General features: G+C 36.7%; 2 protein-coding genes across 2 annotated transcripts; one reads left to right on the top strand and one right to left on the bottom strand.

Annotated features, from left to right (window-relative positions):
* Positions 1–1,363: 1,363 nt before the first annotated feature.
* LOC101832242 (olfactory receptor 4F3/4F16/4F29-like) lies at positions 1,364–2,308 on the top strand. The gene has a single exon (XM_005064793.3). The coding sequence runs from the start codon at positions 1,370–1,372 to the stop codon at positions 2,306–2,308; it is 939 nt and encodes a 312-aa protein (XP_005064850.1). The 5' UTR covers positions 1,364–1,369.
* Positions 2,309–24,453: 22,145 nt separating this feature from the next.
* On the bottom strand, positions 24,454–25,398 carry LOC121140222 (olfactory receptor 4K3-like). Its single transcript, XM_040744932.1, has one exon. It carries the CDS (start codon positions 25,396–25,398, stop codon positions 24,454–24,456), a length of 945 nt encoding a protein of 314 aa, XP_040600866.1.
* Between the last annotated feature and the right edge of the window lie 659 nt (positions 25,399–26,057).

The raw sequence follows: 26,057 nt of genomic DNA, 5'->3' as shown, positions 1-26,057 counted from the left end.
AATGGGTTTTCAGATGTATTTTGCTTTTTTTTTGTTTTTTGTTTTTTTTTTTTTTTGGTTTTTCGAGACAGGGTTTCTCTGTGGCTTTGGAGGCTGTCCTGGAACTCGCTTGGTAGTCCAGGCTGGTCTCTAACTCACAGCAATCTGCCTGCCTCTGCCTCCCGAGTGCTGGGATTAAAGGCGTGCGCCACCAGGTAGCCACATAGTCATATATATTAACAGAAGATAGTGTGAAATTTTAAATATTTGTGTATTTCTTAGGCCTAGAGAAAATCTTGCAGGATGAGGCATAGGCTCCAGAATAATCCATGAGGTGTTATGATCAGTAGAGGCACTGTATAATCTTGATGGAACTTGGAAACAGATGGAAAAAGACTTGATGGACTAGACTAAAGTAGATTATACTAAGATTGACAAACCAGCGACAGAAAGAAAAGTCCCATGTGATTCCAAATGTACAATACGTATGAAGTTGTCAAATTGACAGGCACAGAAAATAGAATGGTTACCAGAAACCAGAGAAGGGTCTTAAGAGTTATGCTGTAGAGTTGTTTCATAGATATAACATTTCAAAGTTGTATGATGAAGTTTGGAATATCTATTTTGTAATAAAATGAGATATTTGATATCACTAAACTGTATATTTCAAGTGGTCAGGATCGTCCTATTTTTAAAACCACGTTAAAAAAAAGAGATGATTTAGAAGAAGAAAGAGCCTGGTCAACATGACAAAGAATGTACATTCTACCTTCGATAAAGTCATTCCTCTTTGTATATTATATAAATTTCATTTATTTAGTCTCAAACTAAATCTTATGAATTAGCCTATTACTTTTGAATTCAATTCCAGCTTAAGTATTATATAGTTCTCACTTCTGGATAGAGATTAATTTTTAAGTTAATGTTTCCCTTTAATCAGTCTCTTTGTGTAAAATATGAAAACCGGAATGAAGTAAAAAATGAGGTGGTATGGCATGGCCAAATGTAACACTGTGGCCTTATGTACCTTTGGAAAAAAGTAAATTTCCTATGCATTCTTTTGTATTTGTAAACAAGTGTAATTTCCTGCTTGCATAATCCATTTATTCGTATAGACATCTGTGAAAATTTTAGTTTTAAGTTCTTCATTTATTTTAGGCTTAGATGCTTTGCTAGTAGTTTATTTAATGAAGCTTGAATTATGCTGTTATTATTGCAGTATCCTCATCATCATTAGTGTCATTATTATTCAGTCCATGTGATGAATTTTATTAAGTAGTTCTGCTTATAATACAAATGAATAATTAAATTACTATAACCCCTAATAATTCTACTTTATTACCCATTTTCTTAGTTCTCAAGTGCATCTGCAGATCAGCTGACTGAATCAATGGATGGAGGGAACTACTCAGTGGTGTCTGAGTTTGTGTTTCTGGGACTCACCCACTCATGGGAGATTCAGCTCTTCCTCCTTGTGCTTGCCTCTATTCTCTATGTGCTAAGCATGACCGGAAACACCCTCATTGTATTCTCAGTGGCCATTGACCCTCATTTACACTCCCCCATGTACTTCCTTCTGGCATGTCTCTCCTTCATTGACTTGGCAGCCTGTTCTGTTACTTCCCCCAAGATGGTTTATGATTTGTTTAGAAAGCACAAAGTCATCTCCTTTGGAGGCTGTATCACTCAGATCTTCTTTATTCATGTTGTTGGTGGTGTGGAGATGGTGCTGCTTGTGGCTATGGCATTTGACAGATTTGTGGCCATATGTAAGCCTCTGCACTACCATAGCATCATGAGCCCACGAATGTGTGCCTTGTTCCTGGCTGCATCTTGGGGTCTTGGCATTAGCCAATCATTGTTCCAGCTGGCTTTTATTGCTGACTTACCTTTTTGTGGCCCTAATGTATTTGACAGCTTTTACTGTGACCTTCCTAGACTTCTCAGATTGGCCTGTACAGACACTTACAAACTGCAGTTCATGGTCACTGTCAACAGTGGGTTCATATGTGTTGGCTCTTTCTTGTTGCTTCTCATTTCTTATATCTTCATCCTGTTCAGAGTCTGCAAACATTCTTCAGGTGGTTCATCCAAAGCACTCTCCACTCTCTCAGCTCACATCACTGTTGTGTTTTTATTCTTTGGTCCCACACTGTTTGTTTATACATGGCCACACCCTGACTCCCAAATAGACAAATTTCTTGCTCTTTTTGATGCAGTTTTTACTCCTTTTCTAAATCCAGTCATCTACACATTCAGGAATAAAGAAATGAAGGCAGCAATAAAGAGAGTTTTCAAAACATTATTAACTTTTAGAAATATTTCATAAATAACATAAAGATATCTTTATTTAAATAATAATTGCCCTGCATGAGATATTTTTGAAATGGCATCACTGGTGTGCATAATTAATAAGTGTTATTATGCTCATAAAATGCTCTTATACATTCAAAGAAGAAAGATTCAATAAAATAAAGCTATATTAATTCAGATAGTGTGTACAAATATGTAGCAATTATACTACATTTACAGCTCAAGTTTTTTACTTTTATTTCAAGATTATCAGTTTATTGCTTTTTCCAAGCTATTTATATACTCACTAAGATGATAATTATCACCTGACATTGGAACTACTTACTTCTAATAATGATGGGTAGTTTTTTTCATTTTATCTTTAAAAAATTCCATGTCTCATCAAAGTTTTTTTCAAATGCATATTATAAGTCATCATCTTTCATTTTAACATTTCTAGGTAGACACATCATGTCCAACTTCCTCACCCAGTTATACCCTATGTATTCTTTTCCAAGATCTAGTTCAGTGAGTCTCAATACTCCCTTCCTGATCTCTTCTACTTTCCAGATATACCCAAGGTCTTACATCAAGTGCCCTGGCCTATTCTAGCCACCTGTTCTGAAGTCAAACTCTAAGCTTTGGCCAAGACCAACTCCACCTGTGTCCGAACCCACAGCCCATGTGATGCCAAATCTAAGCCTCCTTCCAGTCATATCTACCTTCACACCCAGGTTTGGGTCAGGATGCACACCCTGGACACTATCCTGGTCCCATCTATCTACCTGACTTCCATTCAACCATAGCCACTGCCACCCTCAAGACCTAGACCACCCACATATCCTCTATTTTGCCTCAGCCTCTGTCCATGTCAGGCACACAACTAACAAAAGAACTTCACATGCCTAATTCACATTGCAAAAATACAAAAAAATATAAAATGTTGAGAGAGTATCTCCTCCTAAAACTTACCAGTTCTATAGAAATATTTGCCAATGAAAACTACATAGATGAACTCCAGGTCACAGATTTTAAGAGAATAGCCACAAACTTCAACAAAGAATACAAGGGTTTACAGAAAATGCAAAGAAACAGATAATGAAATTATGGAGGAAGAGCTTAAGAAGAATGAATGCTCAAGTTACAGCCAAGAAAACATGAACATAAGTTTGATGGAAATGCTGAAAACAATCCATGACTTGAGAAAAGAATTCAACAAGGAGATAGAAACAATAAAGAGAACTTACACATGTTTTGTCATACCCATTTTTAGCCCAGTAATTTTCAGTGATGACCAAAATGTAACAAAGTCAAGACAGTTCTCATATTCTAGAAAATGCAAAATCAGCAACCTTATGGCAAGAAAAACAAAGGCAAAGAGATGCTAGATTGGTATATTGAGGAAGTGAAAGTTAAGAATCAGTGTACTAATATATGGGAATTTTAATTATTCTTTCTTTTTCTATAGCTTTTCCATAACAACAGATTGCAAGTGATAAGCAGTCATTTCTGTCATAAGACAGAAAACACACCATAAAAAAGTAAAAAAGAAAAGAAAACAAAATAAAAAAAACCAAAAACACTAGTCAGAGCACTGGGAAAAGTTGTCTTCAGAGGAGTGTAGAAGAAGACATGGGGGAACAGGAAGGTTGAGTTGGGGTAAGAATAGAGGAGAAAAGGATGAGAGATACCATAATAGTTGGAGTCATTATAGCTTTGAGGAGAGATCTGACACCAGTGAGATTTCCAGAGATCTACAAAGATAACAACAACTGGAAAATTAAGTCATAGCGGAGAGACTACATTAATAGCCCCTACCTAATGATAAGGTTCATGACTTTCTTATATGACATCCTAGAACCTTCATACAGTGACTGATGGAAGCAGAGACAGATACTCACAGCTAAACACCGAACTGACCCGCAGGAACCCAGTGACAGAGATGGAGGAGTGATGAGCAAAGGGGTCAAGACCGTGCTGGTGAAGCCCACAAAGACAGCTGACTGGACAAGAGGGAGCGTTTTGAATCCCAGACTGATGGCTAAGAGGCCAACAGGAGACCTATCCAAACTCCATGAATGTAGTGTCAGTGAAGAAGCCACAGAAATCACTGGGGCCTTGGGTAGTAGATCAGTGATTATCATGGGGTACAAATGAACTTTGGGAGGCTATTCCAAATAGAGGGATGTTCTCTCAACCTGGACACATGGGGAAGGGCCTAGGTCCTGCCCTGGATGAAATGACAGACTCTGAAGATCCCCCCAAGGAGGGCCTCACCCTCCCTGGGGAAAGATGTGGGGATTGGGCTGGGGATGGGGGAATGGGGGTGGGCCTGGGAGGGAGAAGGGGGGAGCTGGGATTGACATTTGAAGCATGCATATTTCTAATTCCAATAAAAAAACTTCTTGGAGAAGTATTTTGTACTCTTCTATTTTTGCTTCTTGCCTTATCATTGGTCAGTTTTCATTCCAAGGTAGAACAAACAACTAAGACACTGAGGTGACACAAGTAATGAGTTGTGGATGTGTGATCTGAAGAAGGAATTTCACATAATTTTTTCTTTTTCCTTTTTCTTGGTGCAGTTCCCCAAAGACAGGAAATAGTATATCTCCCTAAAGGAGTGCACAGTGAAAGGAGATAAAATTAATTGCAAATACTATGTTCATCTTTCTAGTCATGTAATAGGAAAAGGAAATCTTAGAAGAAAAAAGGGTGTGAAGATATTTAGAAATAAATGACCATGGAAACCAGATTCCCTAGTTTATTTGTACAGCACCACACATCTGGTCTGCTTCTTCTTCTTTTTTTTTTTTTTTTTTTTTGGTTTTACGAGACAGGGTTTCTCTGTATTGTTTTGGAGGTTGTCCTAGAACTCACTCTGTAGACCAGACCAGGCTGACCTCGAAATCACAGAGATCTGCCTGCCTTTGCCTCCCAAGTGGTGGGATTACAGGCATGTGCTACCAATGCCTGGCTCAGGTTTGGTTCTTAATGTGACATTGCATGCGAATTTACTCGATTTTCTGCTACGGCAAACAGTAATATAATGTTTCCAGAATATTTTAACAGTTGAAGATTCTCACATCATAATACTTAAAATGAAGAGATACATATCTGATAACATTGAGAACAAGACTTTGGTGCCCAGCTGTAAATAGAAAATCTGTATTTTAACTCTACCACCACCAAGGCTCAGAGAATACAGTAGAAGAAGAGGTAGAAATAACATAAGAGCTGTAAGATCTACAGAAGCTCTGTAAAATGTTGTTTTCTGGTTTTGTATGACTATTGCACTTTTGAACTCCCAGCATCTGAGGTTAGTCATAAGACCTGCACAAGACCAAGCCAGCCAAAATTCCAGCACACCTTATTGAGGTTCACCACTTGTGGCAGATTTGGGAGTTTATAGCTCTGTCTAATTTGCTGATTGTTTTCCATGCTTCCTTTGAAGCCAAATATGTGATCCTTCAATTTCTTGTTTCTGTTGACATGGTAACTTTCCCCACATCATGGACTCTAGTCCTCTGGGACCATCACTTAAGGAACTCTTTGTTGCTTAAGTTGCTTCTGAACATGGTATTTTATCACAATAATAGAAAAGTAATTGTTACAGGTAGAGACAGTCCAGAATTGATGTGTACAAATCCAGCTTGATGAGTAAAGTGAGTTAATAGGAATAACTTCCAGCCTAAAGGATGGCTATGGAGGGCTACACTTAAATTGATTTACTATGCTCTGACTACCAAGATCCTACATAATATGACTTTTAAGTGTTAAAAATAATTCATGAATGCCTGGGTTTGGGGTGTTAAAGCAGTAGTGATGACTACAGGTTCAGATAAAGCACAGCGCTGGCAAAGCTAGACTCTAGTTATGTTATATGTTCATATGTACTCTGTCTTGCTTATATCTATGCTTTTCTCATCTCACAAAATACTGTTAGTAATGGAAAGGATGCCTTTGTTTCATAATAGTCTGGTGTTCAGGACAGCTAAATGTCTTGCTGTGAGGTAGAGACAGTCTGGCTAGAATTTGTTTCCATTTGGTGGGAACACTGAAAATCCAAATTGGGGGGCAGGGATAGCTCAGTTGGTATAGTGGTTTAAATAAGAATAACCCCATAGGCTCATATAGTTGAATGCTTAGTCACCAGGGAGTGGAATTATTTGATAGGATTAGAAGGATTAGGGTATGGCCTTGTTGGAGGAAATGTGTCACTGGGGATAGGCTTGGAGATTTTAAAATCCCAAACTAGGTCCAGGCTCTCTAAGTCTCTCTCTTGGCAAGGGAGTCAGGATGTAGCTCTCAGGTACTGTTCCAGTGCCATGCAGGCTGCCACACTCACTGTTATGACAAAAATGAACTAAGCCTCTGAAACTATAAGTAAGCTCCCAGTTCAATGATTTCTTTAATAATAGTTTCCTCGGTCATAGTTTCTCTTCGCAACAATAGAACAGGTACTAAGACAGGGGGTAAGGCACTTTCTGAGTCAGAACCTCGGTTTGATCTCCAAAATCCATTCAATGACAGAGGGAAAGAATTAACTTCTGAAGTTTGTCTTCTGTCCTTTGCACATGTGTTATGTCATATACTCAACTGCAATAATAATAGTAATAGTAAATAAATAAACTTAAAATCTAATTTGTATAGCAGTTTTGAAATATACAGCTCACTATCTGTGGCTGCTATGCAGTGTGGTAGATTACTAGAGCAGATTCCACTAGTCTGACTAAAACTTTTCAGCTTTTGATAAGATTCTACATTTTTAACATTCATCCATGCCTCAGTGATATATATGTTTAAACATGACAGATACATATGAAGTAGAAAACAACAGTTTCTCTCATCAAACAGAGGCGTACAACGATGGGATAAAATAGATGACACAGAAGATATAGTTGTCAAGTTCTTGACCAAGGCTCCAAAGCATGCACAGGAGAAAAGAAAAGTTTCTTTAATAGATATTTCTGGGAGAGAGGGGTATTTACATGTTGGCATCCATAACTTGATTCTTGTGTCTGTTTCTCCTACTCTGTATAAAAATCAACTCATAACTGATCATAAAGTATAATTTGCATAATTTCAGAAACTTTGAGACTGTTAGAGAAATCATGGAGAGAACAATTTAAGGTATGAGCACAAGCAATGAGTTTCTGAGCAGGACTCTACTAACTTGGGAAATAATAGCAAGAATGGACAAAAGGGATTGCACCAATCTAACAAACTTCTGCACAACAAAGGAAATCATCACTATATTGAAAGCTTTGACACTTGTGAAGAAATAAGACCAATAGCCAGAATATATAAAGAAATTGCAAAAATCTTAAACACAGGAATAATACATATTCCATACTATTAGTGAGGAAAGAACAGAACAGATACTTTGAAATAGTAATACAAATGGCTAACAAATACATGAAAAGACATTCAATATTATTGGTCATTAGGAAAAACAAATCAAAACTGCATCCCCTCTGTCTTTCCAACTCTTTTAATCTCCTCTTCCATGGGATATCCTTGAAATATATGGGAGGGAGTTGATGGAGATATCTCATTGGGAGGTGTGTGTTCCCAGGTCTGTCTCTATGCATAATATCCTTATGGATATCCTCATATCCTTCATCCTCTCTGTAAAAGAATTAAAAAACGTATGTGGAAAAGGTCTCTGAGTTGATTATAAAAGGAAAATTGAGACTTTGTCAAGTAACAGGAACAGATCCAGCAGAAATTGTATTACCTTTTACTAATGATGAAATTGACAAATTATGGGCAGAAAATGTAACTTAGAAAAGAGCTTGCAACATTATTTTTGGTAAAGATTAAACACAAATATCCAAAAAGCAAGAGAATTCAATTTATAAAGAGAACTTACTGGATCCTTCTTCACATTCTATGGAAAATATATTTGGAACCCCTACAGTCTATACTCATGAAAATAAATCAGGAAAGGTAGGTTACAAATCAGAAAACTTAAGTAGAGTGGCTCAAAGCCCTTATGATTCTGTCTAAAAGTAGTATTATAAGCTATTCTCATGGTATTAATGGATTTTTTGGAGCCTCTCAACATAGTTACTGATTTGCCATATGCAGAAAGTTGTTTTGTGTATTGAAACTGCTGAATTCATACCAGGAGATACAGAATTGACTTTATTGTGTATTTAGTTACAAGAAAAAATAAGACTAGGAATCATAATACATATGATTCCAGGCCCTCTAGAACAAGGTAATGATGAAATTGATCAACTATTCATAGGAAATATACTGGCCACCTCAGAATTTCATAAAAATATCATGTCCATAGAAATAGTTTGGAAAAAGATTTTTTTCCCATCACTTGGCAACAAAACAAGGAAATTATAAGGAAATGTCCTACTTGTTCTTTATACAACCAAACTCCACTACCAGCAGGAAGTAACCCAAAGGATACTCAAAGGAATGAAATCTGGCAGATGGATGTGTTCCATTTTGTAGAATTTGGAAAATTACTATATGTACACAACACCGTTGATACCTACTCAGGATTTCAATGTGTAACTACTTTGAGTTCTGAAAAGGCTGATTCTGCAAACACACTTTTGTTAGAAGTTATGGCCATCATGGGAATACCTGTAGAAATTAAGACTGATAATGCTCAATGCTCTAGCATATGTCTGCAGTAAAATGAAACACTTTTTTGTTTATTACAATAGAAAGCGTGTTATAGGTATACCTTAGAGACATTGGATAATAGAAAAAAACTATGAAACTAAATCAACTTTATACACTTTAAAGATGTGATGACTTCAGAATGGAAACCAGGATACATATTGTGTTGGGGAAGGGGTTTTGCTTTTGTTTCCACAGGAGAAGAAAAGCTATGGACATCATAAAAATTAATAAAGGTTATATTTGAACAAGAGATACCTCTTGATTAGAAGAGGTTATAATTAATCAAACAGCATGGCCATTCAATCTAAACTAACTTTAAAACTAACTAATGCTTTTAATTTTATCAAATATAACTTGCCATAGGAGAACCTCCAAAAATTAGGATTGGGTTTTTGTTTTTGTCTTTTCAGGAGAATGAAAGCATCCAGCTAAGGAATCTGAAGACCACTGGACAAATGAGACATCTGAAGAAAAAGGACAAATCCAGAAAAAAAATGTCACAAGAAAAAGAATAAATTGGCTTATTAGCATATCATATATCCAACAGGATAACATTACATAAATTTTCCTAAATGTTTGTTTCTCCTTTTCTCTATAGTCACATAATGCAAATGATCTTTTTGTAGTACCACTCCAATTAAAAATTAAAGATGTCTTGGGAGTTGGAGTGAGGGTCTCTCCTTCTCTAAACCCAAGCCTGCTTGTACAATCCAAAATCTCTGTCTCATGTCAGAGGAGCCACCTGATATGGGACAGAAGAAAAACAAAAATTAAGGGACTATTTTATTGTCACTAATTTCATGATCCTGAGGTTTCATTTTGAATATTTGAAGCTTTTCATATATATATATAATGTAATTTAGAAACAATTTTATTTTATATATCAATCCCAGTTTCCTCTCCCTCCCATCCTCCCACTCCCCCCACTCACCTCCATTCCACACCTCTTCTGCCTATAGAAATGGCAAGGTCTTCCATGGGGGAATCATCAAAGTCTGTCACATAATTTGGGGAAGGGACTAGGCCTTCCCCTGTATGTCTAGTCTGAGAGAGCATCCATTTATGGAAAATGGTAAGCTTTTCTTAAAGTATAAATATTATCTTAAAATGTATAAGATTAATATATATATATATATATGTGTGTGTGTGTGTATTTCAAAGTTTTGGCATGATATTCATAGTTATATAGATTACTAATTCTAGAAAAAGGCTTCATCTAGCATCCTGTGCATGATTTGGAATTAAGTTTTTATGCTTTGGATGTACATAATCAAGTAAGGTCTTTTAACCTCTGAGCTGTGCTGCATATAACATTTAAAATGTTTTAAGTTTTCTGCAGTGAACCATGACCATGACTAACAGCATCCTTTGAAGTCTCCAAAAGAATTCTGAGTTCCCACAATGATGATTCCACCAGGACTATGACAACACCACTAAGCTGGAAAAAACACCACCTAAAGATTAGCCTTGGGCTGCACACTGCTCCTGACAATCTTAAGGTGGCTAGATGAGATAACCCAAGTCTCACTAACTATTCTACCCAGGAGTTGATACAGGACCTGCACTTTTCTATTATGCAGAGACTGAATAACAAATGATATAGTTACCTCTTCCAGGACTTGACAATTAACTCAAATTTTTGTTTTTAGAATCTCCTAAAGATGTCATCACCCCCAGGCATCAGGAGCAAATTTAAGAATACGATACCCACATTCCAAAGAAGTGGGATGAGTAGTTTTTGGTCATTCAATGGGTTATGGATATTTGTCATTGTTTAGATGGGTTGGTTGCAAGTTGTTATTGGTAATGGTCAGGCAAAAAGTTGAACAAAGGATATTAGATTCAGAGTTCTGGTTTTGAAAATAAAAAGGGAAATGTAGATATGATAGAATATACGAGTAGATTAATGAGTTTACTCTGAAAAGAAAAAGGAGTATATAGAAATAGGATAAGAAGGTAGATTATTGAATCTACTTTTGAACAAACAAAATTAAGCAACTACTAGATTTAAATATTTTACATTGGCTTAGATATTTTTGTATATTGATACAAAGTTGAGATTACTTTTGTTAGAACATACTGTACACACATTTCCAATCTTGTTCAAGGTATTGTACCTATGCAACTCATTTAACAATGTGTTGGGGAAGTCCTATGTATATGTCAATAAAGCACTGTTGGCCAATAGGGAAGCAAGATAGGTGGGACTAGGAGTCCAGGAGGACTCTGGGTAGGAGAAACACAGGGAGTCACGATGTAGCCTGCCAGAGAAATAAGATGTCCGGAACTTTGCTCCGGTAAGAGAAATACTTAGATTAACAATTATGGGGTAAATACTTAAGTCAGAGCTAGCCAGTAAGAAACAAGCAAGGCCAACAGCTTTATAATTAATATAGCCTCCTGTGTGTTTATTTGGGACTGATGTGGCTATGGAACCATGCTGGCAGGAAGGCTTCACTCAACAACAATGTAATGAAAAATTTTAGCCCTTGAGAGTTATTATTACCAACTCTTTAGGAAAATAAGTATAAATACAGGATAGCAATTAGTCACCTATTACAATCAAACTTGTAGTCATATTAGATATGTTTTCAAGGTCAAACAGAGATATAATTTAGATGGACAAGTCATCTTCAACCACTTCAGAGATCTACAGAATATGGCATTTAAGATGTTTTAATAATATAGATCCTTTTCTTTTTTGTAACAATGAGACATGCCTGCTCCTAGCAACACAAATCTACTTTAGAGAAGATGATGTGTATCAAAGAAACCTCCCATGGAGTTTACTTCTTTGTGGCAAAATAATGGGAAAGAAAATGCTCTTGCCTCAGCCGTTGACAGTATACTGTACAAATTAGACAAGCAGCACACAAAAGGTAGGACTGCCAAACTTTGCCAAGACAAAGTAGGACAGTCTTTCAGAATATCCTGCTTCACAGAAAAGTCTGTTAGATAAGCTAGGCTTCTAGGCTGAAGATGGATGCTCCAACATTGCAGAGGAAACTTGGGTGACTATACAGTCACCCAGCTGTTTCTGTCATTTCTCACTTTCTTTGGAAATTGCTTGCTTGCACTTCCTGCTTACTCAGATAATACTATTTCCTTCTTGAGCCTTTGATGGAGTTGAACACTTTAGTTATAGTTATAATTATAGTTGTATCTATAGTTATAGTTTTCCTTGTTACTAGATTTAGGAAAGAAATTCACTGAAAGAGGTATAAAATGCATAAGGTTGAGAGATACAAAAACATAAATTTTGGGTTGGTAATGCAAGTTAGGATAGAAAATGAATTAGGTACAACCTTTTGGATTCACCAAGATAAGATAGATATGGAGTATTTTTTTAATTTATTAATTGATAGTGGATTAGTCCTTGTTGGTATATTTATTGCCTGTATATATTGTATATAGTTATTGTACTTACAGTTTTCTTATATTAGTTACAAATTTCTTTTTTAAATTTTAGACAAAAAAGGGGAAATGTGGTGATATTTTGTTTGTGCTATAACAAATAAAACTTTCCTAAAGATCAGAAGGCAGAGCTAGTTACTAGCTTATGATAGAAATCTGGAGGTCTGTACAGACAGACAGGAAGTTATATGGATAGGCAGAGAGAGGAATATAAGGTAGGAGAAGGAGACAGGAGATCCTTTTCAGCTGGGAAGTTGAGGAGGTAAGTTGTGGCTGTTATTTGCTATTTTGTCTCTGTGATCTCTCAGCATTTACCTCCACATCTGTCCTTGGACTTTTACTATTAATATACATTAGAATTTGCACTATAGGGTTCTCTGAGCTCTGGGGGGGAGGGAATTTATGGAGATATCTCATTGGGAGTTGTGTGTTCCTAGGTCTCTGTCTCTATGCATAACTTCCTTGTAAATATTCTCAAGTCCTTCATCCTGTCTGATTCCTTCTGTCTCCTCTTTTGCGGGGTCCCCTGAGTTTTGTGGAGAGGGAGTTGATATCCAATTTGGAGCTGTGTGTTCCAAGGTCATTGTCTGAATGAATAATATCTGCCTTTGAACCTCTGTGTTTGTTCCCATTTTCTACATGAAGAAACATCTCTGATGATGGCTAAATAAGACTCTGATATATGAGTATAGCAGAATATCATTAGGAGTTATTTATTATTACTTTTTTATTGTCCACTAGCATTTGGTTCTAACCTAGGTCTCTGGGATGTATAGTCTCTGGTTTTGCCTAGAATAGGTTCTAATTTGTAGAACCAATTGGTTGGTTGCTTCCTTGAACTTTGTGCCATCATTGTCCTAGCATATTTTTCAGGTAGAATAGCACTGTAAATCAGAGGTTCTGTGGCTGGTTTGGTGTATATGTTCCTTTTGTGAGAGTCTTCAGAATACATTGCCATACAAAAATACTAGAATATAGGGTTGAAAGTTCTATGTAGGACCAGCTCTAACTCTCCATGTTCAACGTATTGTGTGGGTGTTGTCCTTGTCAATGTTGCCCTGCTGTCAGTTTTCAGAGAACAATCCACTATCTTGGCAACAACCTGGGTTGTTTGGAAACTTCTATGGGATCTTCTTGGCCAACAAATCAGTACTGTAACTCAGTTCAAATACTAGAAGCGTTGATGACAAGAGACAGCCAGTTGAGACTCTGTCTATGCAGAGGTTATTTTTAAATTAATGTATTTATTCTGTGACAAGTTCATTCAAGTACCTAATACATTCTTGTCATGCACACCTTTTCACCCTTTCTTATTAAAGTTTCAATTTATTTAAATTTTGTTAGAGAATCTTTCTTAAAGTTTTAGTTAGTACTGTTTTATAAATTACTTTTTTGTTTTAATATCAGGGTGATATCGATCTTTTAGAATGATATGAAGTATAGTTCATCCTTTTAAATTTTCTGTTAGAGTCATAGAATTAATGTGATTTATTCCTTAAAAGTGTTTTTTTTTCCCTCAAGTTATGTTTTGGCAGAGATGTAAAAAGTGCTGGAGAGACTTTGATATGTGTAGAGTGTCCCCTGGTGGTGACTTCTAATTGTTATTATTGTAATACAAAGAAAAGAACTGGGTAGAATGATATTGGCGTCACCAAAATTAAGAAATGGATAGTCCAATAAATCACTATATTGGAAAAAAGAAATGTATAAGCATTTCTTAGTGTAGAAAGCAATATCTCTATGGAGGCTCTGCTAAATGAAATAATTATGGGATAATGTCAATAACACTTAGTAAAATAGTGTTAGTAATTGATTAACATATTCTTTAGATATGGAGATATTTCTGTTATGATAAACAAAACAACTAATATTTGTTTCTTAGATGTAGAGATGCTAGGTATCTTCTTTTTTGTATTGGTCATGGTGACTGAACCCAGGGACTTAAATACTCAGAAAGTAAGATCTTCCAGTATGATGGACAAGTCAGCAAAATAAGTAATTTACTACCTGGTAGTAAACAAACTATATAGGCAAGCGATGCAGAACTGTATTTTTTCTTTCTCAATCAGCTGCTCAAGTTGGATACTCAAAATCAAGTTCTAAGTCCAAGTAGAAAGAGAAGTTAAGTTTTAGCATTAAAGACCATTGCCATTTAGATCACATATTTATAAAAACCTGTCTCCAAAATCTGTTTGTGTTGTGGGGAGTGGGGTAAGGTGGTGAAATAGAAGTATTCTTTGTGTTTATCCTGTAAAAGAGGAAAATCAGAACAAAACAAGAGAAACTATATTCTGAGAAGAGCGAGACAAAGAACAGGTGGAAAGACATAGATGACAACAAAACTAAAAAGCATGTAGAGAAAGAACAGCAACTAATAGAAAACTAAGCAGCAGTCATTGAATCAACCCCAGCCACTTAGTGGAGCATAACCTGCTGCTACAGCATAGGTAAGTGCATTGAATAAGGTCAGTCCTCAGGGCAACAAGAGTGTCAGTCGTTGATGAAGGAGAAACTTGCAATGTTTGGATCCAGTGTGGTGATTGGCCTCAGAGTGGCTTCTGTTATATTCCAGGCTACTATTAGAGAGGAAATACATTGATTGCTCGTCATGTCTAGGCATTCCAAAACAGTAGCCACCTTGACGATGTGCCTACGCTTTGGGCCTGAGATACTCAAAAGACCAGAAAAACACAGAACAATTAGAATTTAGGATCCTTGTGGACACCTTTCTTTGGTGATTTGGTAGGAGGTGGTTACAATAGAGTGACCGAGAGGAAAATGTCCTCTTACAGCTCCATTGATGAATGTAGGCATCACAGTCTTGGATGATGGAGAGCATGATGGTTACTGATCTTGTGTTTTGAAGTGAGCAGTGAGATGAACTCCACAGCTGTTCCCTCGGCTGACAGATTATGAGAATGCCACTGTTGAGGGCACAGAACAGTTGGTCTTATGGTTTCTTTTCATCATAGAATTCAGTTATTCCTTCCCCAACTCTATAGTGCATTAGTGTACACCTGTTCAGGTACAAGACACAGAGATTGTTGGGGATAGCTGAAGCTTAGGATGCATGAAAGTCTGGGGTTGATGATGTTCTGCCACAGACCATATAACCTTAAACAGAACTGTGGGGTGAAAAATGTGGGGACAAGGTCCAGCCTACCTATTCTGTAGCACCAATTTAGAAGCTACTGCAGAGACGAATTATAGCAGAACTCAGCAGTTACTATCTAACCTCCATACTTGGTAGATTTTTAAATTAAATGACCTGGAAAGAAGCTTTTTGATTCATGTTCCCTTTTCTCATTCTTTCCTTGTATATATTTTATGTATTTGTTAATTTGTATTATCAATTAATTTATTGTTTCTGTATATTGGTATGACTGCATGTGTGTATATGACAGAGGTCAACCTAAATAAGATACTGTTTCTCATATTTTTACCTAGGGTAAAAACAAACACGACTGACAAAAAAATTCAGTGAAACAATTTCTAATGGTATTCTGCTGTACTCATAGATCAGTGTCTTATCCAGTCATCATCAGAGACACTTCCTCCTGCAGTAGATGGGGAGTGGGTGCAGAGAACCATTGATATTATGCAGAAAGACACACACACACACACACACAGAGAGAGAGAGAGAGAGAGAGAGAGAGAGAGAGAGAGAGAGAGAGAGAGAGAGAGAGAGTAGAGAGTCTAAATTAGAGGTCTCCATTGGGTCCTTACCCTTGAAGATCAGGAAACCCCATGGAAGAGGGGGAGGAAAGATTGTAGAAATCAAAGGAGATGGAGGAAACCAGGAGAACAATGGTCCACTGAGTCAACTAAGCAGGGTTCATATGAGACAACAGAGACTTAAATAGTAAACAGGGAGTCTGCATGGGTCAGTATGAAGTCCTCTGCATATGTTATGGCTGTTAGCTTGGTGTTCTTGTGGGACTCCTAACAGTGGGAGTGGGTATGCCTTTGACTCTTGACTCTTTTACTTGCTCTTAGGATTCTTTTCCTCCTATTGAGTTGCTTATCTAGTCTGGATATGAGAAGGCTTTTGCTTTGTGTTATTTTATCTTATTTTGTAGTGTTTGGCTGTTATATCTTGCATGAAGGTAAACAGAGGGGGAGTGGATCTGGTGAAGAGGAGAGGTGTGGAGGAGCTAGGTGGAATGGAAGGAGGGGAAACTGTGGTCAGGATATATTATATGAGAGAAAAATCTAGTTTTTTATATAAATTTTAGTTTTCTGGGTAAAGCAACCCATAGTGAGGATTAGAATCCCAAAAGCCAGTAAAAGAATCAGAGACAGCTTCTTCTTCCACTGTTAGTAGTTCCCCAAGAAGTTTGAGCTAAACAATTGTCACATGCATACAGAGTGCCTAGATCAGTTACATGCATGATCACTGGTTGTTGATTTAGTCTCTGTGAGTCCTTAAGAGTCCATGTTAGTTGATTTTGTGGAGTTTCTTTAAGGAATCGACTCAAATTTGATTTAACACCATAAAGTAAGACTTGACATTTTGAAGTTTTTTGGAGGAAATCGTAGAGGAGAAACACTTGAAAATATAGGCATTAGGCAATGACTTTCTAAACAGAACTTCATTATCCCAATAAATAAGAACACTTATACATGAGGCTATATCAAATCAGGAAGCCTGTACAGCCAAGGTAACAAATGATAGATAGACTGAAGAGAGAGACTACCGAATAGGATACGAGTGGTAGCCACTCATGTGACAGAGTCATTAAATATGTTAAAAACAAAAGCAATGAATTTGACCCATGAAAAGGCAATGGTTTGAGGAGACATTTCTAAAGTGCAGTACAAATGACCAATAAATGTAGGGGAAATTCAATATCTTTAGTTATCACAGAAATGCAGTCCCTGTGAGAGTCTTTCACCTCATCCCAGTGCCACTACCCATTATGAAGTAAACAAACAAACTAACTAACTAACTAACTAACAAACAAAAACAACAGCAACAACAAAACAATGACAACAGAATTCAGTGTTTCTGGAATCTTCTCTTCTAATAGCTTGCATTATCATCTTCCAGTTCATGTCGAATGCTAGAGGGCTCTGTGTTTGACTACTTGATTGCGCCACCTCCAGATTGGTGCTGTGGTGTGGGACTGATTTCAGTGTCACATGGAACTTTGAATTTTTCTATACCATCTCTCTCCTGTACATGATCCAACAGCCCCTAGAAGCTTGTGGCTATATAATTGACAGCTCAGCATCAATGAGTTGTGCATGCCTTTGAGTGAGAGCAAGAGTGTGTAGCAGTAGAGAAGGCACATGGATGCTTTGTCCTAAATAGTCAGTGAGAGACCAGAAGGCTGATATAAGTGATGATGTCTCTTAACCTCCACCAAGTTGTTTAGCCTGCTTTGACAACTCTTGCCTTACTGCCAACAACCATCTCAAATTCCTAATGGTAAAGCACAAGAGCTTTTTCTAGAGTGTCTGGACTCTGTACTGGTAAAGGGAAGCATGGCCACAATGGGGATCAGAGACTGCAATATTACATGAAGGTGGAGTACAGGCCCTGTGTTATGAGTTACTGAGTCTGCAACATGATTTCCTTTCCTACTGTATGGAAGAAGATAGCACAGGGCTATCCCTCTCAGAGTTGGGGGGTGGACCGTATTTTCCAACCTCCTGAGGATTTGGAATAGGCCAGCCAGGCACTGAACACTGTGCTGGGGTTGTGCGGTGCTAAAATCTCCTGTGTTCCAGGATATGACTAACCATTCTCTTGGAGATGGAACAGTGACACAGTTGTGTGGCTCAATATGTGGCAATATCCTTGCCACTTGAAAAAGTTAAAGCATCTTCTTTGTTGAAACAACCGCATTCTCCCTTGTTTTTCAAACTTTATGTAATCAGAAATTTTCATGAGTTAGACATATTCCCAATAGCTCGTGCTGTTAATATTCTTTAATCTATTATCTGGAAGTAATACTCCTAAATAACTCTTTGTTTCTCAGTACACTGCATGTGTCCATATTTTTGTTTAGAAAATGCACAAATACACACATGTGTGGTTAATGTTTGATATTTACTTACGTTCAAATTTCCCTCCATTATTTCCTCCTTTTCTCTTGGAAACATTCTTAAATACTCTCTTCTCTTACCTTGTATTATCTTCACCATCTATCTGTTCCATTTTTCATACTAGATTGTGATCCCCACAATCATTTCTCTCTTCACTTGCTATCTCTCACAGGAGACAATAAAATGGCAGGGATAAAGTAGAGAGATTCCTTAGTTGGCTTTGATTGTCAACTGTAGTTTCTGATACCATATAGCCACTCAGGAAACATTTGCTGAATTAAACTTTATTTTGAGAGTACTGACTTGAGACTGCAATGGAGAATATATCAAGTGAACATGTTTAGTTTCTAGATCTCTATTTTTTACTTGATGTAGATGATTTTAAAATCCTATTGATTATACCGTTGTGTAATTACCTTATAGTAATAACAAACTGTTCAATCATATTTTCCCTATCTTCCATTTCTTGACCTCTGTGTTTGTTTTATTATATATTATATAAATATATGTAATATATATTAAACACACACAGGGAGCAAGCATGAATTGGTTAGATGTGTGTGTCCAAGAGCAGGTTTCCTGTTTTCAAATATAAGATCCACCAATTTGGGAGTTAGGGTAAAGAATAAGTAGAAAATATACTGTCTATCACCACCAATTATCAGTGAAAACATTTACATTTATTTATTATTAAGTGTGGATTTAAATGATTTTTCAGATTCTCCAATTTTATGATTGGATATTAGATATTTTCTTTTAATATGTATTTATTTTAATATATATTTTTCAATAATTGTAGTCTCAATGAACATTTTATACATTTCAGGATTTAAGATTGCTCATTAAACTGCTGTTACAGTAAGTTGACCTTTGAATGGTTCTGTTCAGACTGGAATCCACTTACAAAATCTGTAGAGATGAAAACACTGGTGTTTATTCTTCATATGATTTCTAATTAAAAGTTTATGGTCAACTAGATAATGGATACTTATTCCCTCTAGATTTTTTGTGACTTTCACCTTATTTATCCTATTAATTTTTCCATTTTCCATGAAGAAATTAATAAGTAATTACCAAAGCAATAAATTTTACTTCCATCTTCAACTTAAGAGTTCCTGAGACTATGTTTCCCTGTTCTTGACATATATGCTACAGAAACAACTCCCAAAACTGTTTCAGTTTTTTTCCTTTTGTTATTTTGTATTCAATCCTTATTTGCTTGTTATTCAGCTTCATAGGTGAAATAATTCTTAGAAGAATAAAGAAATGATAATTCACAGAAATCAGTGTCATCCCCTGGTGACCTATTAAGGACCTTTCCTTTCATTGCTGTGGGAGAGCTGGGGTGATTCTAAAAGCAACTCCCATAGCAGACTGATTCCTGGCAGCCAATACTTCGTCTCTGATGTTCCTCTTGGTCACTGTCCAAGCACAATTAATGCTCTTAATTAGCTGCTTTCATTATGGCAGAACTATATAACAATCTTTACACAGGAGACTGTTATGCAGGGACAGAAACTTTGCTTGCTGTTCTGACTCCCTGAAGATGCCTATGGCCTCCAGTCACAAGAGCCAAGTTTCTCCTGTTTATTGGGCTCCATTGTCAACAGAGAGTGCGCTAATGGGATTTGCCTTTGGCAACAATAGTTGAATCTTGGCTTCCAGACAAGGTAGATTATGAGATGGATTTATATGTCTCTAGTTTTCTACCAGACTTTGAATTTTATCTCATTTATTTATTTTTGAGAGTCCAAAAACTAGGATACAGAAAATACAATGGGACAAATGATTTTATATAAAGTGAGCATTCCTATAATCTCCAAGTCTAGAAACAATTTTCCAGCTACTGAAAAAAATTCTTCAGTGACTTTTGCTTATCCCACCTATTTCACATACTCATCTTTGTCTTCACTAATTAGTTAAGAGATGTTTCTGTTAGCAACAGGCAGTAATGGTTAATAGAGAAGCTCATGTTTGTTCAAAGTATGGCAAGTGTGAAGTGTTCAACCCTAAATGGACATCTGTATCACCACAGCCCTGCCCACAGCTCAGGAAACATTGTCAAAGAAGTGGTAGAAATATAGTAAGAGCCAGAGGTTGGGAGAGACTGCTGTGAATCAGTCTTCTAGACTGACAGGGCCATACCACTCATGGGCTCCCAGCACTTCTTTTACCTGCATAAATCCTCCACGATATAAAGATAGTCACATTTCAGCATTGATACATGAGTGGCACATGAGTCCTCACACCTAGCTAAGGAGTTATTGACAGTTGATGGTCACTGTGAGAGGGAGAGTCATTTTTCTTCAGGGATGTAGCCCATGTTATGGACCTTATGTTCCACGCATGGCCCACATAACTTGCGCATACAAGCAGCAATAACTTGACTCAGGGACAAAAAAAAATGAATGAAGTTTGGAATAGGGCATGTTGCAGGGAGCAATGAGGAGTTGCGGGGGAGGGGAGGGCTAGGAGTGTGTATGACCAAAATACATTGTATTCATTAATAAAATTATCAAACATACTTGAAAAAAGCAGCAATGATTTGGCTTTTCTTAATCATCAGGTAAATGCAAATTGTTCTAACAATCAGTAGCAACAAATGGAAGAAAAATTGGTTTTGGTTAAGATAGCAACAATTGGCTTATTTGTATTTTATAGTTTTACTGCCCAAATATTCATTCCAAAATACTATATTAGTCTTCTCTTTTACTTGACATGTCTTTAGCTCCTTGTATAATAGAGATTTCCTTCCAAAACTGTCCCTTACTTTATTTGTTAAATTTTTTTGTCATTTGCCTTGCAATTTGAATTTTTCCAGTTATATATTCAGTTAATGTTAACGTTTTTAATCACTTTTGCATGCTTTTCAAAGGGAAGATGGATTCAGATGTTTAATTAGACACATGCTTGATTCTATTTTTGGTAACATAGTGATACTGTGTGTGTTCATGAATCAAGGAGCATAATTATGTGTTTTCTCTTACTACCGGCTGTTAACTTTCAATATTCATAAATGTACATATATATGAATATATTTATATATACACATGTATTGCTATATTCTAGAACATATGCCTTCATACATATACACATCTATATATGCAAAATAAGGAGAAAGAGGGAGAAAGCAAGAGACTATAATATTAATAACAGCAATTCTAATCCAACACATTACACTATGTGCTCCCATGCTTCATATTTGCTTCTGTGCATTTTTGTAGAAATCATCCTCTAGACTGTAATTGTTAAATAAAATGAAAGTAGTCAATTTGGGAAGTCCCTCCTAAAAATGCCTGCATAAACAAGGGTGAGTATTTATTAAAGATAGCTGTCCTTTTTTGTTTGAAGAAAAATAAATCTAAAGTATAATGGTTGAAACTGAAAATGAAATTATGTGACAGCAAATAATTAACAAAAGAAAGCTCCTTGGTAGCATGAACATGTAAAATGCATTTTAAGTTACTCTTCCTTTCATATAAGAAATCTTAGTCCTAGATGATTACTTCAGGTTTTCTGGAGTCCTTTACTTCCTACTCTGGATCCCCTAGGTATCATTTCTTATCAAGGTCAGGTGTGGTTTCCTTTCTTTAGTTTATCTCGGTATGTCCCAAATATAACTTTCACTCAAAAAAATTAAATTAAAAATAAATCACCTGCCAAAGAATGTATCAGAGGCCATTTTTCTCCTTTAGTATTGGTTGTAATATTTTTTTATTTGAAACTCATTTGACTTGAGTTGTAGGGTTTTTTTCCTGTTTCATTAGCTTTACCCAGACACTATTAAATGTTTAACAATCTCGGAAGTCATCAAAGTCAATCCAAAGCACAATTTCACCAAAGTCCAACATGGTGACATAAGTGAGTTTTTTAAGGGCTATGAGACCTGCTCCATCCCTACTTTTGGTCCCAAAGGTGAAATGCTTCTCAGAAGTGAAGGGATGTAAAGGATTTCTATAGTAACATCACAAGGACAGGCTAATGCTCTTTAATTCATGTATTCTTTATTGTTCTGCTGTGCTGTAAGAGTTTCCAGCTATACACACTTACAATTCTCCAGCTCTAGCTAGGTGCAAAGCCAGAGATAAGAGTCATAGAATCATAAGAGTCATCAGGGTCATAGGAACAGATGAAAGTTTTACACAAAGTGGTAACTGTCAGTCTGTTCTATGGCTCAAGGTTGGGGTGGCTGAAGTCTCCAGGAACTTCTTAAAAGGAAAGAAGGTTAATTAAGGGAGAGAGAGATTACATTATTAAAGAACTCTAAAAGAATATGTGTGCTTTGCTTTTTTCTTAAATGTGACTAGGTAAATAAGCCAAAGGTTAACTCAGGATTAGCTTGGGACAAACTTCCTTATCTGCTGGCAGACAGAATCCTGGACACTCCTGTTCTCTATCTCTCTGAGAGCTACAGCTCAACAACTTCAGACACATAATTCTTGTCATTGGGCATCTGTGAATGTCTCAATTGAGGTCTCTTTGCCTGGACGCTAATGCTGATCAACTGTCTGCCAAGGATGATAATTGCAGAGGGACAGACTTCTAAATTCATACGAAGACCTAATTGAGCAAGCAAAGGTATTGACTGTGATTACTTTCTTACTGTATCATGAATTACTTCGTGAAGTCATCCAACATACCTATAGTGCATAGGAGAAAATGTGCCTCGTAATTGATTAATACACTGTAGTGCTGAGTGAAGAATCCCCAAATTTTAATGTGAGGGAAAGAGCTCTTCACACAAGAATCTGCAATGGGGACAGCTGACACATTAAGAAGGCAATGTTCCTTATGGTCTTGCAGATCCGTCCAAGATATTCATCTCTGGTGACAATATTTCTCACAGCCTTGCTAAATGAGGAATGTCCTTAAAGAGATAAGCAGTCTCTGATGCATTGACCCTGAAGTATTTGATGAACTCTCACTGCATTGTTCTGTGGTCTATAGCAGAGTTTATAGAGGTTTATTACATAGCAAAGCTGAGGGGTTACTTATGGGAGCCTGGGTAATTCCCAAATAGCTGCAAGTAAGCGGGAATGTGTAGGAAGAGAACATTCACTCACACATTTCTTATTGCAGAGTCACACTTATAAACATCAGAAAGTAATGCATATAATCAAACTTACTAAGGTTCAATTGGTTTCTGAGTACTTTGAATATTATTGTGTCTCCACATTAATCACAACCCACTTCAAAAGTATCTCTCACTAAGGTTGATAATAGTACAGATCTATGGTTACAAACTTGGCTATTTAAAGGGTATTCAACAATAGGACCATTTTGCAAACTAATAGTAATACATTCACCCTTTAGGAATTTGCATTTCACTCTCCCAGCTAAAGGATGTTAGTCAGTCTTACGAGTTCAGCCATAGATTCCTTCCATGGAAAGGACTCAATTCAATGAAAAAGTGATGATTGTATTTAAAATTTTTGTATAAATATTATTAATCACCTGGCAAAATTTCAGTCCTCAAGACTGAGACAACTTAGAAAGTATCACCAGTCTTCATTAATAAACTTTTATTTTGATATTATGCTTATTGAGTTAAAAAAGATTACATTGTAAAGTCTGTTGCCACTCCATGTGCAGTTTATTACTTTTATCTCATTTTTTCTTATTTCTTCTTCCTATCTCCATTAGCATTTCAGTATATATCTGTGCTAAGAAAAGTTGATGATGTTGCCATTTGGCAGGGGTTAAGTTAAAAGTTTGGGGGATGTGGTAATATACAGAAGTATATTCAAATGAAGCTTATCAAGTTATTACTAAGAAAGCATGTAAGTTTGGTAAACAAATGTTCTACTTTATGGAAGACATAGGAGGATGCAGAATGGGTCGAATAACATTTCTCTAAGAAGGATCATTCATATATGGATTCACAGGTGAATAATTCACAATGTTATGCTGGCTGATTAGTAAGAATTATGTTTTCAAGTATATTAAACCCATACCTGGATTGGGAAACTGGCAAAACTATTGACTATAAGTAAATTTCCTTATTTTAAACTTACTTTGTGAGATCAGTCTCTATTACTTGAAGTATTTGGTGCAGGTTTTTGACTATTACTAATTTCCTTTGGAATCTATATAGTTGTTTATAAATCGTGTCATAGCATTTTTCATCTCTTTATTTCTCAATGTATAAATGGCTGGGTTTAGGAGAGGTGTAAAAACAGAGTAAAATACAGCAAGAAATTTGTCCAACCAGGTAATACTGAGGGGCCACACATAGATGAAGATGCAGGGAACAAAAAGTATCATCACCACTGTGATGTGGGCACTGCATGTGGACAGAGCCTTAGATGCACCAGATTTAGAGCTCTGGCGAACAGTGATAAGGATGTATGTGTAGGAAATGAGCAACAGAATGAAGCAAGTTACACCCACAACCCCACATTCAGCATTCATTAAAATGTCTAGTTCATGGGAATCCATGCAGGCTAGCTTGATTATCAATGGCATGTCACAGAAAAAACTATCTATTTCCTTGGGTCCACAAAAAGGCAACTCCACAATCACTACAAGGTGGCTCACGGCATGCACAAAGCCAATAGTCCAGGAAGTCAAGACGAGCCCCGTGCATCTTTTCAGGTTCATAATGGTGAAGTAGTGGAGTGGTTTGCAGATGGCCACATAGCGGTCATAAGCCATTACCACCAACAGTACCATCTCTCCTGCTGCAATGCAATGGGCAAAGAAGACCTGGGACATGCAGCCTGCAAAGGAAATGGTCTTGTTTTTCCTGAGAAAGTCTGCAATCATCTTAGGAGTAGTAACAGAGGAAAGCCACATATCAACAAAGGACAGGTTGGCCAACAAGAAGTACATGGGAGAATGGAGGTGGGGGTCAGTCGTGATTAACACCATGATGACAATATTTCCAGACACAATAAGCAGATAAAATATCAAAAATATCACAAAGAGTAAGACCTGAAGATTCTTTGAGTGGGCAAGCCCATAAAGTATAAATTCTGATACTGCAGACTGATTGTTCCCATCCATTTTACTCATGTGACTTCAGAAACAACCTGTGGGGGTAAGAAAGATAAATTGGAGGGATGCAGAAAATTATTTAGCTAGTTGAGTCTGACCTTCCCATTGAAAGTTAACATCTGCTGGTTGGTTGTCATGTGCACCTTTAATCCCAGCACTCCACAGGCAAAGGCAGGCAAAGCTGTGTGAGTTCCAGGCCAGCCTGGTCTACAGAGCAAGTTCTAGACCAGCCAGAGTTGTTACACAGAGAAACTCTGTCTCAAAAAGCAAAAAAAAAAGAGGGAAAGAAAGTTAACATCTATACCTGAAACAGAAAAGCTAAATATAAAAACATTTGCTTACTTTGAGAAGCATTGCTGCCCAAGTGAAAGCTAATGAGCCAAGTCCAACTCCCCATGAAGAGAAGCATCAGGTGTAACTGTTATACACAAGTTCTATCAGGAAATTCCTATACAGAGAGCAGGGAGGAAGTAGGACAGCAATTTGAAACCTAAAAAATGTGTGTGGTTTCTGGGCAGGAACTTCTGTTCATTAGTAAAATAACATTGGTTTAAATAAGTCACTGGTAAACATAGCACTTCATAATAGAAATGAGGTTTATACTTTGAACATGATAGAAATTACGTTGAACCTCAGTACAAAGGTTCTTTTTAATTCTATTGAATTGTGACATGGAT

Source organism: Mesocricetus auratus, unplaced genomic scaffold (genome assembly GCF_017639785.1).
Source record: "Mesocricetus auratus isolate SY011 unplaced genomic scaffold, BCM_Maur_2.0 Super-Scaffold_100004, whole genome shotgun sequence".
Lineage (NCBI taxonomy): Eukaryota > Metazoa > Chordata > Mammalia > Rodentia > Cricetidae > Mesocricetus > Mesocricetus auratus.
The sequence above is the reverse complement of the archived record's forward strand: the minus strand, read 5'-3'. Positions and strand labels throughout refer to the sequence as shown.

Coding starts and splice junctions, on each gene's coding strand:
- LOC101832242 (XM_005064793.3), top strand. CDS start 1,370: ATGGATGGAGGGAACTACTCAGTGGTGTCTGAGTTTGTGTTTCTGGGA.
- LOC121140222 (XM_040744932.1), bottom strand. CDS start 25,398: ATGAGTAAAATGGATGGGAACAATCAGTCTGCAGTATCAGAATTTATA.